Source organism: Vombatus ursinus, unplaced genomic scaffold, assembly GCF_900497805.2.
Source record: "Vombatus ursinus unplaced genomic scaffold, bare-nosed wombat genome assembly UNPS02014893.1, whole genome shotgun sequence".
Lineage (NCBI taxonomy): Eukaryota > Metazoa > Chordata > Mammalia > Diprotodontia > Vombatidae > Vombatus > Vombatus ursinus.
Genome location: NW_020954671.1, coordinates 8,404,470 through 8,425,049, shown reverse-complemented (window position 1 = coordinate 8,425,049; position 20,580 = coordinate 8,404,470). Strand labels below are relative to the sequence as shown.

General features: G+C 37.6%; 1 protein-coding gene across 1 annotated transcript in view; it reads right to left on the bottom strand.

The window, feature by feature from the left end:
- Window positions 1-745: 745 nt before the first annotated feature.
- RHOJ (ras homolog family member J) overlaps window positions 746-20,580 on the bottom strand; it is a 138,152-nt gene continuing 118,317 nt past the window's right edge. Inside the window, exons 3-5 of the mRNA XM_027842851.1 lie at window positions 19,383-19,547; window positions 16,781-16,876; window positions 746-8,489 (exon numbers count right to left, since the gene is read on the bottom strand). Coding sequence (XP_027698652.1) covers window positions 8,340-8,489; window positions 16,781-16,876; window positions 19,383-19,547 — 411 coding nt within the window. The 3' untranslated portion in view covers window positions 746-8,339. The remainder of the gene's footprint in view (window positions 8,490-16,780; window positions 16,877-19,382; window positions 19,548-20,580) is intronic.

Genomic DNA, 20,580 nt, shown 5'->3' with positions numbered 1-20,580 from the left:
ATACCAATATCATTGTCCTGGTTTGTTGTAGATTTCTCTCTCTCTCTCTCTCTCTCTCTCTCTCTCTCTCTCTCTTCTCTTTTAAATAGACTTTTATTCATAGCTTTTGTTTTTATAACACCTATATTTCTCTCTGCATCCTTCCCTTCTCCCAGAGAATCATCCCTTATTACAAAGAAACTTTTTTAAAGAAAAAGAGGAAGAAGAGAAAAAAAATCAGCAAAAATGATCAATACATTGAAAAAAAATTGACATTATATACAATATTCCACACCTCTGCTAAGGAGTGGATGAGGTGTTTTATTTTTTCTTTTGGACTAAACTTGTCCTTTGTAATTTTGTGACATTAACTTTTGATTGTTTTGTCATGGTTGTTCTTTCCACTTACATCTCTGTAGTCATTGTAGATATTGTTTTCTTGGTTCTACTTCTTTTCATTTTGTTCATGTAAGTTTATATTTCTCTGTGGCAATCATCTCTGTCTTCTCTTACCAACACAGTAATATTACATAACATTCATGTGTTGTAATTTAGTTACCATTCCTCAATAGATGAATATCTATTCTATTTCCTGTTCATTATTACTGGTAAAAGTGCTGCTATAAATGTTATAGTGTATATGGAGACTTTCATTTCGTCAATGATCTCCTAGTGGTATAAACCTAACGGGGGAATTTCTGGGTCAAAGGGTTTGAACATTTTAGCCACTTTATTTATATAATTCCAAATTGCTCTGAAGAATGGTTGTACTAATTCCCAACTCCACTAAAAATGAATAAGCATACCTATATTTTGTGGAATGTTTTAAAATATGAAATTTTGATCACTTTTAGGCCCAATCAAGAAGCCAGCAACAAGGTGTTTCCCCATTTAAACAAATAGATCATTTGCTTTTGGACATATCCCAATGCAGATTCCAGCATAGTCAATTTTAAATCAGAGCTCCAGGACAGAGGCTTATGAAGTTAAACACCCCTTGCCACAAGGGTGAATTTATCACATGACCCTGGCCTGTTTGCTGGATGGGAATTATGGAAGTGAGAATAACTGTGACAAATTCAGGGCTTAGACTTTGGTTATCAGACATTGATGTGCATAATTCAGTGGGAAAATGTTCATTTGACTGGTGGATCTCACTAGATATCTCAAACTGTGATGTCATTTTGAATGGAAAGGCAAGTAAGGGACTTGGAAATAAAGCCTGTAGAGTAGTCATATAGGGTGGTCTGTGATATCACACGCCAAATCTGTCCCCCTCAATCTTTTTTCCTTCTCATTGTTCATTTGTCCTGAAAGGAAAACAAATATTTTTCATTTTGTGCATAAGGAAAAGAAGTAGTTGGGTTAAGTACACTGAGAGAATATATGGTGAAAGCTGGGAGACAAATAGATACACTTACATTTAGGAAACTGCTATGAGATTCATGATAGTTTCCTAGTACCTATGTACCTATGATTGTGATTAATTTGTCCCATTAAAATCAACCTTGGGTGAAGGTTCATTTTGGATTTTAAAATGATATTTGATATTTATATAGTGCTTTGGTGTTCGCAAAATGCTTCCCATATCTGAATCTCACAGTAACCCTGGAGGTGCTATTATTATTCCCTTTTTACATGTTGAGGATACTGAGGCTCAAGGAGGTTAAATGACTTATCCAGGGCTATACAACTAGTCAGGGTCCAAAGTGGGATTTAAAATTCAGGTCCTCTGGATTCCATGATCAACACTCCTTACACTATGCTAATGTGACTTGCCGGAAATTTTCAAAGAAGTTTGCAATCTTTCCATAGGCAGGATCTGAACTTTAGGTTGTAAAAGTAGTAGGTGCTTAATGTTTATTGATTGAAAATAAAAAGCCACCTTATGGAAGAATGCTTAGGGCTTCTCTAAGAAGCTGTTTTAATTTTTTTCTGGACCTGTAGCTTAGAGAGCACAGGAATTCATGCTGCATGTCACCATAATACCCTGGGTTACAGTCATTAAAACCAAATGGTGTCTGGACTAGTGTTACTACTTGGAGAGTAAATATAATGGAAACCTTTGTAAGAGGTAATAGGGTCTTCAGAGAATGTATGGGGCCCCAGTGAATGACCTGCCATATGAATCAGGGTAGCTGAGGCTCTAGCTTAGATGTAGAGATACTAAGATCCTGACCACTAATGATCAAGAAAAATTTCTAGAGCTCTTTGGAGCACATGGAAAGAATTATGACCACTGTAGATTACTCCTGAGATAGGTGACTATGTTTTGCTCTCCGTATGTTCCTTACTGACAAAAGTGTTTTAATCAGAGGGCAAGATGCCATGTATTGGAGCATCTGACTAGTACCCAGTCATACTTCAAAAAAATTATTTGTTGAATGAATGAATAAACTGTCAAGAAACTCTAGAATTGGAGTTCCTTCAGGCAGAAAATACCTGTAATGCATTGTTCAGGAGATGTCATGCTCAAGACTAGGTCATTATCTTGTCATCCTGGAATGTAGCCTCTCTTGAGCCATGAGGTGAATAATTTTATTCAGCTTCTTTTACCCTTGATTTGTTTGGTTTCCACATCTGAGTTTTATCAAGGTTCCCTATAAGACCGGCAGCAGACTCATTATTTTTCAGATCCCTGTGAAAAGAACTTACTGTATTTTGGATGGGAAGTATTTGTTTTTTCTTTCCTTTTAAACATCAGAGAAATTCAGTGGCATCTCTGACCTATGTTTCTTCAGACTTGCCTTCTGTCAAAACAGATTCTACTTTTCCCTTATTTGGTGTAATGGTCCATGAGGGGCTTGGTCATTCACTTACCACTGTTAGATGGGAAGTGAGCTTAGAAGAACCCCAAGGGACAAATAAAATAAAGGAGAGCAGCAGCCTTTTAAATTGGCTGGCTTATGTAGTTAATTTGAGTATCAGCCTAGGGAATATTTTTAAGATGTCATTGACTGAGCCTCACTTAGAGTATATACAGTGACATTTCCATGTCATGTAACTGTCTTTTTACTAACTAATTTGGCAATGAAAAGAAGGATGGAATCTTTAGGTTGGCTCATACTTAGGACTTTCTGAGAAAAAAGAACACATGATACTCCAGAAGGGAGGCAGGTCATGGGATCATAAATTTAGAACTGTAAGGGAACATAGAGGTCATCTAGTCTAACAGCCTCATCTTACATATGAGAAAACTAAGGCCTAGAAAGCGTATGAATTCACTCACGCTGGTGTAATCTTGTGGAGGAAATATTGTTGTAATAAAACAAGCTACTCCTTGACTATCTAATCCCAGAATGAATAAACATTGTGCCAATGCATTCAATTGCCCTAGTGTGCATTTGTTCCAATGCATTCAAAAGCCACCATTCTTAGGTTGACCAAAAGAATGCCAAATTCTTTAGTTTTTCTCCCCAGGCAATTAATCTCCTTTGATCCCTTGTTGTGGGATGTAGGTAATCGTGGGCCCTTAAAGGCTGTGTTAGCAAAGTACAGACTGGAAATGCTCTGAGTATATGCCCAGTAACATTACATATTTTCAGTGATGGAGAGAATATCTACATTGATTAAACTATAGATCTTGAAGTAAGTAATCTCCATTGGAGGGAAAATCTAGCTGGTTAAATCCACCTTTGATGATGAGAACTGGTTGGCTAGTAAAACGGAAAATAATCAGAGGACCTGAGTTTAAATCCTGTCTCAGTCTCTTTCTGCCTGTGTGAATTTGAGCAAGTCCTTTAATATATCTGGGCCTCAATTTCCTCATCTGTAAATTGAAGGTGTTGGACTAGATGGCTCGAAGGGTCCTTTAACTGTAAGTTTACCTATCTATCTATCTATCTATCTATCTATCTATCTATCTATCTATCTATCTATCTATCTATCTATCATCTATATATATATTTTTTTGCAAAGCTTCAGTAAACTAATAGTTCCTGCTCTGAGAGAATTCTCTTCCTATCAAATGAATCATTTAGAGACTGAGAGACTCAAGGCATATGGCAGTTTGACAAGGCGTTGACCCTTAGACCTGGTGCTCAGCCACTCTTTCTCTGATAACACCACATGTTATAACACCACATGTTAATAACATGTCCCATATAAGCAATTTCCTAGGCAGTTACTTCTCTGACCTCTGCTCAGCACAGCACTGATCTCCCATGCAAGAACGGTTGAGAAAACTGTGGCTAAAAATAAAACTAAATGGCTCCAGCTTGAGCATTAACTCTGCCTTGAGTCACCATCAAAATCAAAATCATACAGTACAGACTTGCCAGAGTAGAACCTGATTAAAAGGAAAAAAAAAGGTCTAGTTTTGACATAACTGCTTCTTTGAGAGAACAAAAAAGAAGAGACTAGAATTATCCATTCAAGTTTCATTGTGATTTGCTGCAGTGAGATTTTAAAACTAGAATGCTAGAGCACACTTATGTCCTAGTTATTCACAAGTGAGCAAGAATCTCCTTGGCAGATTTCTGAAAGAAATTTCCCCCAAATAAGACTGGGCAAACAGCTAAAGATGGAACTGCCACTAGACATAGCTCATACTTTCATTTCGTTTCTGGACCTTGTTAGTGTTTCCCAGGTACATCTAATTATTACCCTCCCTGGAAATTTCACACTTTGATATACATTTTTCATAAGGTTTGTCCAGTCAGCCAATTTAACAAGAAAGGATGTTCATGCAAATAGATTTTCCCCAATACATTCAAAAGCCACCATTCTCAGGTTGGTCAAACTTTGATACCCATACCTAGTGAAGTTTTTAAATTACTTATTCATCCATCTATTCATTCATTCAGTCAATTTTGTAAGCCAGTGTGTTTGAGCTATATACTAATATTTGCCATTAGTTTGGGAGTCAGGGGATCTAGTTCTGCCACTCATTAGCTGTGTGAACTTGGCAAAGTCACCTAACCATGCTAGGCCTCAGTTTCCTTATTTGTAGAATGAGATAGTTGAATTAGAGATGGTCTTTACGCATACATGTGCAATAAAGCACAATGAACCCAATTCTGCCATTAATTAGGGAACAAGTGATTGATTTGAGGTGGGGGGATTAGTTTATATAAGCATTTTCAATTCAACTTGATTTGAGGTGGGGGGATTAGGTCATATAGACCTTTTTATTCCTTCTTTGGATTTAACAAGAGGCAGTGTGGTTTAAAAGATTTAGAATGAGCAGATCTTGGTTTAAATCCTGGCCCTTCTACTTACAACCCCTATCAGCTTGAGCCTTCCCTTATCTTGGCCTCATTTTCCTCCTCTGTAAAACGAAGAGTTTGGTCTTATGAACCAGGTGACTCTGAGGTACCTTTCAGCTCCAAATCCTAGAGCCCTAAATTTCATTCCCAGGGTTCAAAAGAGTAAATGAAGAAACATTTACACAACAAGCAAGTTAATCCTTATTGCCCAGCAGGTGGGTGCAAACCCAGAGAGAAGCATGGCAGGGCTATGTATAAATCCTGAAAACTTTCTTCAGTGTAGCTACTGAATGTCACTCCCTTTTGGAATCGCACTAGCAAATGTTAACTAGACTCCATTTAGCAAGAAGCGAGTGTGCAATATCATAGCAAAACTGGCCGATGGTATCTCATTTGTAACCTTGCTGAATGATTATTACTGCATGAACAAGATGAAATTGGTGGTCTCTATGGAGTCATATTTTATAGCCTGAGGATTTCTAGTTGCAAAAACTGAAAGTATTTGATTTCCTCTCACTATCTGTGTGCCACTTACAGATTTCCTATTTTTGTTTAATAAATGTTTGAGAATATGTTAGAGAAGGGATCAGGTAAGAAGGGACAGTAAACAAAAATGAAAGGAAGGAGGGATGAAAGAGGGAAAGGATGACATGGAAGGGATATGGCAGTATCAAGTATGTCCTACATATCCAGGGGGTAATGCTCAAGATAGACCAACTTCCTAGGGAAATTCCAAAGGAATGAATGATCCTGTCCCCTGCAGTTTGTTTCTGCGCTTCTCATATGATTTTATTCCAAGCCTGCCTCTCTCTTCCTGTAGTTGCCTCATAGACAGATCTTCTTTTAATATCATTTGGGCCTGGCAGTGTTCAGAAGTATAAATACTGCCATTCTATGCCTGGGAACAGAACTTTTAAGAGAAAGTAAGATATAAAATAAATAAAATAAAGACACTCCCTAGGCATTTCCAGGGTATCTGTAAAATGAATTAATAAGTTCTTATTGTTTCTAATTACAAGCATAGCAGTAACTTGCTTTCTTGTGAAAAGAAAAAAAAAAGACTGGTTCGAGGGAGGAGTCTTAGAGAAAAGGTTAAGACTTAATTTGATTTCCCAGTATTATTGGTCAATTTTCATTCTCCTAGGTATAAGCTTTCTATCTGAGTCTGTAACTTGAGTGAAAAACAATTCCTGAATATGGTACCGAGACATCTCCTAAAAAGTTATCCATGATGATGAGTATAGGGAGAAGGAAGAACCAGTATGTCATGCTAAGTAACCCATACTGAGGAAAGCTCCTGACATAGAATAGGATACACTGTGCAACAACCAGGACAAGCTATTGCAAGTTAAGCAATTAGTAGAAAGTGATAAAATCCTTCCAGTCAAACATGGTTGATCTTTAGAGACTTTCTGAGGCTTTCTGTTTAGCAGTCTTGGGAAACGACTCCCACATGGGAAGAGCAGATAGATAACCCTGTGGCATAATTTCAGATGGCTGAGAACATCTTGCTGATCCAACAAGTAACTCTTATACATGCTAGTGGATGTTTGAAATTCTGCCATGGGAGCTTTTTCACCCTGTAGCTTCAGTATGTATTTGCCTAACAGAAATATAAGTAGTAATTTTAATGCTTGGGCAGGCAGCATAAAACTGTGCCCTCAGATTATCTTTGTAATTCATGATATGAATATATATATATATATATTTATATGAAATATTTAAGATAAACCACTTTGAGTGGGAAGGGGAGCTAGTCACTATAAGGGTTCCCAGATGGGTATTATTTATCTAGTAACTCTTTATTTTAAATAATTATTCTAGAGCACTAGCTGCTACATTCAGTTGTTTCTTAAGGAGTGTATTTGTTAAATTTTTTGCACCATCTCAATTTAGAGCAAAGTCATGGTTGCTCTGTCCTAGTTATGGCTCTGCGGCCTATTACCGTATAATAGCCCAGGAAGGATATACAATATCTGACAGGGTTTTATGTAGGTACTTAAGAAATGTTTGTTGAATTTAATTGCATTAAATCAGACCTTTCCACTTCAGGGTGAAGATTTTCAAATTCTTTCTTGGGAGCAGGTTTTGACAAGTGGAAAGGAGGCGTCACTGTGGGCAGAAAGGGAGAATGAAGTCAAAAAGACTCATTCTGCCCACATCCAGATATTTCTTAGAACTGTCCCATTCTTTCAATTTGGGTGAGAAATGCAGATCTCTCTGATCCATGAATCACTTCAGACAAGGCTCTGAGCTTTTCAGATCATTTTCCTCTTCTGTAAAATGAAGATGATCTCTGGGAATCCTCCTAGCTCTAAAATTCCATCATCAAATAGGCTGTAAACACTCTGATAATCAGGCTACCCATAGACCCCATGACACCTTGATTCATGTATAAGGACTTCCAGGAAAAATAAGGATGATTTTTTTTCTGGTTGAAGTCTGTAAAAATTCCCATGGCTTTCTCTTTTGGTCAGCCTTGGTAAGCATGGCTCTATCTAGATATTTTGATAAAGTCTCAAAGTTTTCTTTGGCTTCTTATATTCAGAAGTGAGATTGGAGGTAAATGTTGATTCTGAAGTCTTTGGTGTGAACATTGAGACTATAAAATGTTAATGAAACAGACTCTATATAGGCTGATTTAGTGGGATAAATCAGGACAGAATAAGCTTCCTGAAAAACTGCAAATCTGTGTAAGACAAATATGGATAGGATAGCAGTTCAAGGAAAAAATTTGACTGACAAATTTGTATTGGATTTGTGTATATTGTTAAAGGCATCTATTAAAGCTGCCAAACTGTAACTGAATCTGTCTCTAGGGTCTGATACAGAATCTGGAGGAATTTCCCTACATCTTCACATTCACTGGAGGTGAAGATATAAAGATGTGTGATGCCTTTTATTTTGTTTTCAACATCATCAACAGCTGTCCTGACTGTAATATTGGCTCAGTGCATTTTTTCTTTAGAGCATGGGACTTGAGGAAGAAAAGAATATTTGGCTGAGTAATGTGAAATCTCACAGACTGGAGGAAGACCTTGCTTTGAAGTAAATTCTTGCTCTGGTCATGTACTCCCTCTAGGGGCATATGGGAGCCCCAAGATGAAGTGGCATTCTTTCCTGTTGGCTCTTGGAATGGTATCTCAAATAACCTCATGCAATGGTGCAGCAGCTGTGGCAACACCTGGAACAGTGCTGCTTCTTCTTTTTGGGGTGAAAAATGGCGAGTATTGCTTCGTCAAAGACTGTTTTAAGGCCTTTCTGTGTCAGGGCTGAGCATTCCAAGTAGCACTGTGCTCCAATCTGAAACATAAAGGAGAAAAAAAAAAGACATGAAATCCCACCAAAGGTCAGCTTATGGATAGAGTTGGGTTTCGTAACCACTGCCTTTGGATAACTTTTTTTGCTCTCTGTCCCAGCTATTGGTTTACACAGAAGGGGCTGGGGATAAATTGGTTTGGTTTTTTTGTTTTTGTTCTTTGGAGTTTTGAAGGCATTATTTTTTGGCCAAAAATGACCCCTTTTGTTTGTTACTTTCTTAGCTGGAAGCATTATAGGAACTGGGCATGTCTCCTACATATTATTTTAAGTATATAAAAAATTAAGATGCCAAATGAGCAACAATGATCATAACCAGGGTCACATAACATGACAATAATAATAAAAATAATAATTATAATAGATAACATATAGCCTATATATACACATACATAAGAAATATTGTAGAACACAGAGCATCGCACCGATTGTTGTTCAGTTATGTCTGACTTTTTACTCCATGGACTATACTGTCCATCGGATTTTCTTGGCAAAGATACTGGACTGATTTGCCATTTCCTTCTCCAGTAGATTAAGGCAAACAGAGGTTAAGTGACTTGCCCAGGGTCACAAAGCTAAGTGTCTGAGGCCTGATTTGAACTCAGGTCTTCCTAACTCCAGCCAGGCCCAGCACTCTATTCACTGAGCCATCTAGCTACCTCTAATATAGCATTAAAGAGGTCTAAAAAAAGTGTGATGTGAGGTCTGAGTGGCAAAGCCATTACTAAGGGGGGGGGATTTATGGAAGATTTCATGGAGGGGAGTGGCATTTTAGTTGGGCTTTAAAGGGCGGGTAATATTCAACACATGAAGAGGAGGGAGGCCATTGGAGATCTGGGGAATAAGGTGAAGGTTGATAGGAAGGAGAGTACAATGCTTATCTGAGTGGCAGAGAGGAGCTTAGTTTGACTGGAGCATGGAATGCCTGGAGGAAAGTAATAGTAAAGTATTAGGAGGTAGGGTGGTACCATATTGTGGAAGGCCTTGAATATCAGGAAAAGAAATTTTGATTTTACTCAGTAGGTATAAGGGAGCCACAAATAATTCCTGACCATATTAATGGCATGACCAGATCTATGTAAAAGAAGATTAATTTGGCAATGATATAAAGTTTGGATTATAGAAGGGGAGTAAGGGTGGGAAGACCTACTAGGAAACTATTGCAATAAAACAAGCAGTGGGAACAAGGGCCTGTACTAGGGTAATAGCAACAGGAATAGAGAGAAAGGTAGAGGCATAGATAGGAGGCAGCCAGGTGGCTCAGTGGATGCAGCATTGGGCCTGGAATCAGGAAGATGTCTTCTTGAGTTCAAGTTGGGCATCAGACATTTACTAGCTGTGTGACCCTGGGCAAGTCACTTAATCCTGTTTGTCTTAAATCTACTGGAGAAGGAAATGTCAAACTAGTCCAATATCTTTGCTGAGAAAACCCCTCAGATAGTATGGTCCATGGGGTCATGAAGGTTGGACACAAATGAATTGAGTAAACAACACACAACAACAACATAGATAAGAGAGTGGTGAAATAGAATCAATAGGATTTGGTAACTAGTTGGATAGAGGAAGTGATGGAGAGGAAAGTGTCAATAAAAGTACCAAAAGTTTGAGTAGAGGAGATTGGTGAATGGTGGGAGTACTGACAGAAATAGTAAGTCACAAGGAAAGGAAGGCACAAGGGGAAAGAAAAAAGGTTCATTTTTGGACATGTTGAGTTTAAAGGCCTGGTAGGAGGGCTGCCCTGTAGGTTCTGAGTCTCAGAAGAGAGTTAACAGCTGATGTCTAGGTTGGGTAGTCCTCTGCAAAGAGGTGGTTGCTGAAGCTATGGGAATAATGAGATGGTTAATGGAGAGCATGTGGATATTAAACACATGAATGAAGAAGTATTTAAGTATCTTTGATGTGCCATGTACCATACTAGGCACTGGGGATAAAAATATAAAAAGGGGACAGTGCTTGCCTTGGAGAGCTTACATTTTAATGGAGGACACAGTGCCAAAATTAGAGCTTTGGGGAATAATCACAGTAAGTGACAGGAGAGATAGTATTAATAAAATTTTCTGAAACTTTTATAAAAAGTACCCTGAATTTAGTAGCTGTGAAAAAATGTTGCTCCATGGTAGAAAAATACCAAAGGAAAGGATATTAGATGTTAAAGGTTAGGGCTATTTTTAAAACAACTTTCATTTTTTCACTGTTTGGTCTTTGCAATGGCACAGCTACTTTATAATTAAAGAACACAGTTGGATAGGAGAGAGAGATAAAAGGCAGAGACATAAATTCCCTAATTATGTCATAAAATATGTCATCTCATTTGTTTTTGGATTTTGCCCAAGTTTATTTTGTTTGATTTTTATCAAATCTTTAAAGCATGATAATATAATTAACATTTCAGTCTAATGACTATTTGCCATTTAGCCACTCCCAACAGTCATCTTGGAAAATACCAGAAGATATTTCTAATTATTTTATAGTTAGTGTGTCTAACTGGTTGTAATAAATTCTATCAGTCATTAAAGACTTTCACGTTGTTATGATTTCAGAAATTATATGGGGTGAGTAAAGTCATTTGAAGACTCTGAGGATTTAGAAATTCATCATTTAGGGAGTTTGGTGCTGTTAAGTCAAATCAACAAGCATATTAAGCATCTACTATGGACCAAACACTGTGGATACAAAGAAAGGCAAATAGTCCCTACTCACAGTCTAATTAAGGAGACAACATGCAAATAGCTACTTACAAACAAGATATAGACAGGATAAATTGGAAATGCTCTCAGAGGGGTTATAGAGGACAAAGAAAGTCTTCTTTCAAAAGGTGGGGCTTTAATTGAAGCTTTAAGGAAGCCAGGGAAGCCAGGAGGATATGTATGACGGACAGCCTGTGAAAATACCCAGGGTCAAGAGATGGAGAGTCTTGTGAAACATGTAGGAAGGAGGCTAGTCATTGCATCATGGAGTATGTGGAGAAGAGTAATGTATAAGAAGACTGGAAAGATAGGAAGGAGTCAGATTATGAAGGGATTTAAAATTCAGACAGGGAATTTTATATTGGATTCTACAAATGACAGGGAGTCACCAGAGTTTACTGAATGGTGGTAGGGGAGTGAAAACGTGCTTTAGGAAGATCAATTTGACACTTCAGTGGAGGATGGACTGGAGTGAGGAGAGACTTTAGGCAGGAGGATCAACCAGAAGGCTATTGCAGTAATCCAGGCTTGAGGGCACACCCTCTGTCTTTACTCTGAATGGTGACTTGCCATATCTCGCCTTGGTACAGTCTGGGAAAAAGTCCAAGATTTCTGGGCTTCCAATTCAGTTGGAAATGCAAGTGTGTCTAGATACACTGTGGTGTATCATATACACCATATCATATAGAAAAATGAGGGTGAAATCCCCTGGAATAGAAGCACCTTTTAGATGAAGGGTTCTTAACCTTTTTGAGCCATGGATACCTTTGACAGTCTGGTGAAGCCTTTGGATTCTTTCTCAGAGTAATGAATAATTTAAAATACATAGGATTACCAAGGAAACCAATTATGTTAAAAGTAAACAAAACATCAAAAATACAAAAGTACAGTAAACACAAAAATATTTTTTTAAGAATGCAAAATTCAAAGACCCTGGGTTAAAAAACTGATGCTAGATGGAAATATTAAAGGATTCTTTGGACCATTCATCAAATAGGCTGGGCATTAGAAGGACTAGATATTTGGCCCAGTTTTGCCATTGTTTATATGACCTGGGGCAAGACTTAGACTCCTTCTTAGTTGAGCTATCAATAGAAAGAAAATAAGAATACTAATCCTGTTTAAACCCAAGGGTTAAAAGAAACCTAGTCATGGAGTCATAGGATCATACAGCTGGAAGAGAACTCAGAGGTCAGTAAATCCAGACCCTTCATTGTACAAATGAGGAAAGTGAGACCCAGAGAGGATGTAACTTGTCTAAGGTCACATACATAATCAAAAGCAGAAACAGAATTTGAGCCCAGGTTCCCTTCCTCCAAGGCCAGCACACATTCTGTTAAACCTCATTACCTTTCATGAGAAGACCCAGGTTCTACACTTAGTTCTTCCGCTGGCCTTTTGTGTGACCTTGGGTGAGTCACTTTATCTTTCTATTTCTTGTTTTCCTTAGCTATAACATGATTGTTGTTCGTCCTTCATTCTCAAAGAGGACCAATGACATCAGGAGGGTGATATCTTGACACGCAAGTGAATTGGATGTAAATGAGGCAGACCTGTGCAAAATCATCAGCCTCACTTTCTCCTCCAGAGTCATTGGGATCCAGGGCCAAGATATCCTAACTTCAGGATTCTCCACCACATAATTTTTTGCAGAGAACCTATCTTTGTCCTCTGTGCTGTGAATCCTCACCACAGATCTTTTCCTTCAAAATAGAAAGAGCTAGTATAGAGGGAAACATTGAAGAACACAGAGAGAAGGCAGAGTGATGTGTTTGATAGTGCAAAGATTTGGAGAAAGGTAGAGGAAATGAATGGCAAAGACATTTTCTTTCTTCCTTCCTTTCTTCCTTTCTTCCTTCTTTCCTTCCTTCCTTCCTTCCTTCCTGTCTTCCTTTCTTTCTTCCTTCCTTCCATCAGAAAGAAAAGAGGAAAGGATGGATGAAGACAGAAGGGTTTTGAGGTATGGAGGAAAAAAAACTGAGATAATTCACTTCAGGGGGATGGAGCCAAGATGTTGGAGTAAAATCAGTGACTTGCTTGAACTCTCCCCCAGACCCCTCCAAATACCTATAAAAATAGGTCTAAACAAATTCTAAAGCAGCAGAAACCACAAAAAGACAAAGTGAAACAAATTTATAGCCCAAGACAACCTGGATGGATGATCAGAAAGTTGTATCCTGCCGGGCTGGGCAGGCTGCAGTGACCCTGGAGCAGGCGTCAGAGGACCGAATCACAGGCAGATTTTTCAAACCACGAATGCCAAAGACAACTTAGAACGTCAGTGGGAGAATTCACTTCAGTTAGTTTTGATCTAAGTGAGTAAGAAGCAAGGCTATTTGCTTGGAATGTGGGGGCATCAGGACAGAGGAGTGTATGTGAAGTTTAAAGAAAGTGAAAAAGGTTCAGATTAATACTTGTGTTGAAAGCAACAATCAATGATGAATAAAAAAATCATTGAGCAGCAATATAAATTTAATATGGATCCAACCAGTTACGTTTTGTGAATTTCTATAGTCTTGGAGCAGAGCTATCACAGAAGTGACAGTTTTGTGAAATGTCAATGGGGAAGTATGATTTGATTTACAGAAAACTTTTCAGAAGCACATTCACTGTATAAAATGAAGCTTATCCTCAATAAGTGAATTTTGGTATTCATTTTAGACTGATATTTGCAGCAACAGGGAGACACAGCAGACATGAGCAGAATTTAGAACTTAGCAAATATTTTCCCAAAAGTTTTCATAACAAAATAACTATTGCTGCCAAGAAAGGACATTTAAAAAATAAATCCAGCTGTGACTATGTTGTAAGTCCCAGGGAAAAAGTTTATATTCCTTCCGTGGTTATTTTTTGTCTTAGTTACTCTTTTAAAAATTCTTGACAGCACAGATTCTCCAAGGGGATCAGGAACCTTAGATGCCTTCTAGGACAACTACTTCATTATACAGATGAGGAAACTGAGACCCGAGGTGTAGTGGGATCATGAATGTAGAGACAGAAGGGACTTTCAAGGTCACCTAGTCTAACTTTATTCTTTTACAGATGAGGAAACTGAGGCTTAGAGTGGTTTTAAGTGACTTGCCCAAGGTCACACAGGTGACAGAACTGGGATTTGAACTGAGGTCCTCTGACTCCAAATTCAGCATTATTTCCAACGCCCTACATCTCCTTCCACATGAAGTGACTTGCTCTTTGTCACATAAATAGTGATAGACTGGAATTTGAATCCAGATCCCATGACTTCAGATCTAGGACTCATTCCACTGTATCAATTATTGTCAAGTTTTTAAAGTATTAAGCACACATTAAATTGCTAGATGCTAGTCTAAAGTTTCTCCTGAGACAACCATAAAATGCCTCTAGAGGCTAATTCAAATGTTTCACCTGTAATGTGCAGTGAGATTTACAAATAAACAGACTGGATGAGTGATTTTATTATCATAAAATGTGGCAAACAGTAATCATGGAGGCTGTTAAATCAAACAATAAGAACCTCAGATGTTTTAATTAACCAAATTTCCTTCTTATTAAGGTATAGACAATCCTGCTTGATAACGCATTAATCAAATGAACCATTCCCACAAGGCTACAGGAGAGAAGTTAAATCCTCTCACATCTGTCTCCTCTCCACTCACCTAGTTCAAACTCTCATCACCCTTTGCTAGATACTGCAGCAGCCTTCCAACTGGCCTCTCTGCAACCAGTTTCTTCTCATCCTCTGTATAGTCATCAAATCAATATTTCAATTGCATATGTTGGATCATGTCACTCCAGAAATTTCAGTGGCTCTCTATCACCTCTAGGGTAAATAATGAACTCTTTTGGCCTTTAAAACCTTTCATCATCTAGCTCCAATCTGTCTTTTAAAACTGATTTTACTTCACTGCCCTTCATATTCTCCAAATTCTAGCCAAACTGCTCTACTTACTATTCCCTGTTCAGAAAATTCCACTGTCTCCTTTGAGCTGTTTCTCAGACTGTTCCCCCTCTTCCCCTCTGCACTCCTCTCCCCTTGCAAGTGGAGAAATTTTGAATGCTGTGGATAAGTTCACTTACCTTGGTAGTGTATTTTCTGGGGAATGTACACATTGATAATGAAGTTGATGCACACATTGCTAGAGCTAGCTCAGTGTTTGGGAGACTCCGAAGGAAAGTGTGGGAGAGAAGAGGTATTAGACTGACTACCTAACTGAAGGTCGACAGAGGCATTGTGCTGACTTCATTGTTGCATGCCTGTGAAACCTGGACAATATATCGGTATACCAGCCAGGACACTGACTCGCTTCCATTTGAATTGTCTAAGGAAGATTCTGAAGATCACCTGACTGGATAAGGTACCAGACACTGAGGTCCTTTCTCGAACTAAACTGCCAAGCATGCAAACTCTACTTCAGAGAGCACAACTCTGATGCATTTAAATTCAAATGTAAAACGTACACTTGCCAAAATGTACGCTGTGTGGAGAACTCACACAGGGCAAGCCTTCGCATGGTGGTCAGAAGAAGCGATACAAGGACACTCAAGATCTCTCTTAAGAACCTTGGAATTGATCGTGTGACATGGGAGATACTGGCACAGGACCGCCCAGTATGGCGTGCTCACATCAGAGAAAGTGCTGTGCTTTATGAGCAAAGCAGAATTGTGAAGTAGCTCAAAAGAAACTGAGATGCACAAATTTAGAGAATCCACCCCAAATATTCACATGGGCTATTTGTGCCTGATCTGTGGTAGAACATTCTGAGCTCGTATTGGTCTAATCAGCCACAGTCAGACACAGTGTAACTTGACTGTAGCATAGCGATGTCATTTTGGTCCTCTTCAAGAATGAAGGACAACAACCAGCCAACTTTGAATACTTTCCCTCATCACTTCCAGCTCCTTGAATTCTCACCTATTCAAGGATCAGCTTAAATTACATTTTCTACAAATTCTTTTTCTGATCCCTTTTCCTTTCTCCAATTGTTAGTGCTTTCCCACCTCTAAATTACACAGTTAGCCCTTCCATAGGGAGTACATTAGGGGCGCAGCACCTCCACGATCTGGAAAATCCACCTAAAATTTTTTGACTCTCCCTTTGTACCAGAGAAGAAGTCTGAACTTTTTCTTTTTCTTTTCCTTTTCCTTTTATGGGGTGTTTATAGTACCTTATTGTAAAATTTGGGGTTGATATACAATACTATGATTATTTTATGCATTTTTGAGTTTCTAAATTTTTTTCTGTGTCATCTGCTAACCTTTGTGTGTTATCGTGGCTTTTGCAAAAGTCCCCCAAAATTCCCATTTGATTTCTTATGCCGACCTGTGATATATTTAAACCATGATGTGGAAGGAATAACTATTTCCTTACTTACATATTTACTTATTTGCCCTAGTAGAATGTAAGCTTTATGAGGGCAAGGGCTATTTCAGTTTTGTCTTTGTATCCTCAATGCCCAGCACTAAATAAATGCTTGTTGAATTGATTTGAAATGAATACTAGCAAAAGTATGGCAATTTCTCCGCTCTTGGCAGTTCCAAAGCACTCATATATAGCATTCCAAATTGTTCTCCTAGAATAAATTTGAAGATTTCATTCAAATTTTACCATACCGCCTTGGCAAGCTTCACTCCGTGCTCGTAAGTGAGGGGTTTCTCTTTCATGTAGAACAACCGAGCCAATGTTTTGGGGTCATCACGAAGATCAATCTAGCAAAAAGAGCACATATAGCAAACTCAGTTTTCCCCAATTATAGTAGATGTTTTCCATTGTGAAGCAGTAAACCTACAAACATACTGCAAGAATTTTTTATCTGGGAAATGAAAAACCACATTCATGGGTTAGGACCATAAAGTAAGAAGGCTGATTTTTAAACAACATACACAATGTACATATCACAAATGAATGCTGTCCTTCCAAAATGTCACCTGAGGAGTCAATGAGTTAATGCCTATGATCCTGTCATTTGACCGAATATTCTCGGAATTGCCTCCAGAGCTACTTTATGATTTGTACAAGAGTTTTGTTATTTTATAATTATTTTTATTTTTCACCAAGATATTATCTAAATTCATATTAATTCAGCTTACTCACCATGCTTATTTCCCAATCTCTTTTGGCTGTTTCTAAAAATCAAATATACCCTTAGAGGATGAATATTTGACACCACTGAGCATGCTCAAAAGAAGACAATTCTAAAAGTGTTTGTAATGAACAGTAGAATAAGTGTATGGTGTCCTTAGGATTCAATGTGGATAACATTCTTTTGGATGGATGAATTTGGACATTCATGTTAAATAATGCCATATCACATTATAGCTATATATCACATATGTTTGTACATATGGGAGTGACAGGGAATATTTTGAGTTTTCATGGGCTTTTTACCTGAAGCAAAAAGCAATAAGTATAATAATTAATTCCAAACGTGATTATGCTTGCATTATTCATCTCTAACGAAGTGTGTATTTCCTGCCTTGATGAGCAACATCAGTGCATCTCAGTAAGCAGTATTGACATTAAGTTACATAGAGTGTTTTAATTTTGTCTATTATTTTTGTAGTGAGCACCCAGGATCAGGCAATACTGCCTTGTTTGCATACTTTTCATAAAAACAGAATTATAACCCCAATTTATAAATGGGATATTTCTTCTTTCTTGCTTGTTTTATACATATATATATATGTAATTTACAATATTCAAATATATGCATCTTTTTTTTATATAGAAAACATCTCTCTACCCCTTTGTAGATTTCTTTCCCTCCCTAGTTTCCTTTGTAAAGCCAGAAAGGAAAATAAAATAATATTGAAGAGAACCTATGCCTATAATCCTAACACTATCAGTGTCATTCAGTCTTTATGCAATTTTCTATCTGCAGACATGGTCACTTGAATAAAAAGGGACAAAATCCAGGGAAATATGTAAAGATCAATGCCATATTTAAATTCTTCTTGTATGGGCATGATGGCAACTATCTGAAAATCGTTCATTCAAAAAATATTTATTGAGGACCCTATAATGAGCAAAGTACTGTGTTAGTAATTGTGGAGAATAGGAGGCTAATGAAGACATGGTCCCTTAAAAAAAAACAAAAGAAACAACTATATCTAAATGAAGTTCATAGTTTCATATAAAATCCTTATTTATTTTTTAAATACCAAGATGTTCATGTTTGTTGATAATTGTTAAAATTATCTTAAGAAATAAAAAAATTTTTTTTTATAGGATCATAGATTTGGAGCTGGAAAGGATCTTAGAGGTCATTTAGTCTAACCCCTTCATTTTATAGATGAGGAACAAGAGAGGTTAAATAACTACCTGACAAAAGTTACATAAGCAGTGAGTAGCAGAGCTGGTATTTGAACCTATGTTCTCTCACTGTAAATGCAGCACTTTTCCCAATGCCTTTTCTTTAAGGATCCAATGATCCAGTTATAGGGATCATGGAAGTATTCAGAAGGAGATAACATTTGAGTGGGGCCTTACAGGAGCTTCCTGAGATGTGTATAGATGAGTAGCATTGGGAGAGTAGGGCACCCTAGGAGGAAGGAAATGTCCACAAAGTCACAGAGGCAGGAAAACATGGAGTGTGTTTGAGGAACAGCAAAAAATCCACTTTGGTGGAAGAGGAGGGGAAGAAAATAGAAGAAATACAAGATGAGGGTGGAAAGGGAGGTTAAACTTAGACCGTGAAGAATCTTGGATTCTACGTTAAGGAGCCTGGACTTAATTCAGTAGGCAGTGAGGAACCATTTAAGATTTTTAAGTAGAAAGGGACATGATTAACAGTATTGCTTATTTATCAAATATTTCTTATATTTATAAAACCTGGTTAGTTTATAAAGAACTTAAAAGAGTTCTATAACTACCATTTTGTTCATGCAATACCAATAAAATATTCCAGTTTTATCTTCTTTTCCAAGATGACGGTGAGGAGAGGTGTTCTTAAATGAAATAGAGAACATCTATACCTAGATTCATGTATGTGAAGACCACTATTAAGTTAGCTCTTCACCTCTCTTTTGTATGGGTCAAATGATTGTGGCTAGGTTACATGAAAGATCCTGAAGCATTTGCAAAGGAAATGTTTCTACAATGTACTTATTAGATTCAAAAGGTCAGTTTTCAAAGATTTTCAAAAAGATCCTCGGACTTTTCTTAACAGTCACCTACCCACCCACACCCACCCACATCTGCATCTTAGGTTTTAACCTGTGTTCCTATGAGGACGAAAGGGACATGTGGCATACAGCCTTTCAGTTCAGGTACCCATTCTTCCTGGACATTATGATAAGAAGCTGGGTTTACAACGGAAAAACAGATCAGAAACACATCGGTGTTGGGGTAGGAGAGTGGTCTCAGTTGGTTGTAGTCCTCCTGTGGGAAAAACAAAAGAAAGGGTTGAGTGCTCTGCTGGAAAATACTCACTTAATACCAGATACAATGTAAATACAAGTAATTGCATTATTGTATTAAAAATTTGAGTCAAATATTGTTCTAAATAATGAAGTCTTTAAAAAATTTTTTTTAAATTTTTTTATTTGTCAAATATTTATTATTACTATTAGTAATAACAACAACAATAATAGCTGGTATTTATACAGCATTTTCAGGTTTGTAAAGCACTTTTAAAATCTGATCTCTACCTTATAATAACCCTTTGAGGTAGATACTGTAATTATTCCCATTTCAAAGATGAGGAATCTCAGCCTGGGAGAGTTTAAATGACTTGCCCAGGTTGACACAGCTAATTATTAAGTATCTGAGGCAAGATTCAAACCTTGGGTATAATGAAGCCATTTTGAGTCAGACTTGATGGCATCTGAGAAACCTACTAGTTGCAAAATCCTAGGATTCTGCTAACAGCTAGGTGACATTTTTTGGTTTGTTTTACAGAGATTTTTGCTGTATATGTCAAATCTGATTACGGCGAACTTCAAGGAATTGTTCAAATTCTCATGAGGCCATTTGGTACAGCAGAAAGAACACTAGATTTAGAGTCAGAGGACTTGGATTTGTATTTTAGCTCTGGTTTTAGGGGAGTTATAAAATTAGGATGTTTGATCAGATGACCTCTAAAGTCCCTTTCAGCTCAAAACCTATGATTCTGACATACAGGACATTTGTTGTTTTGGACATTGCTTGAATTAGTGGCCATCCACTGAAGGGTGGGGAGAGGGGAAATTGGTTTTCTTATACAGAGATATCTGTTGTGATGGGATTTGGTTTTTGGATATAAGCTTATTAGAATAAAAAGTGAAGGGCCTATGCTGAATTCTTCTCTAAAATGTTCACATTTACACAACACAGTTTGTGAGAAATTGGTACTATAACTTGCAGTCAGTTTCTAATGTCTATAATCAGGTTACAGGTCACATTGTAGATGGCATGGGCTAAGTATCAGATGATT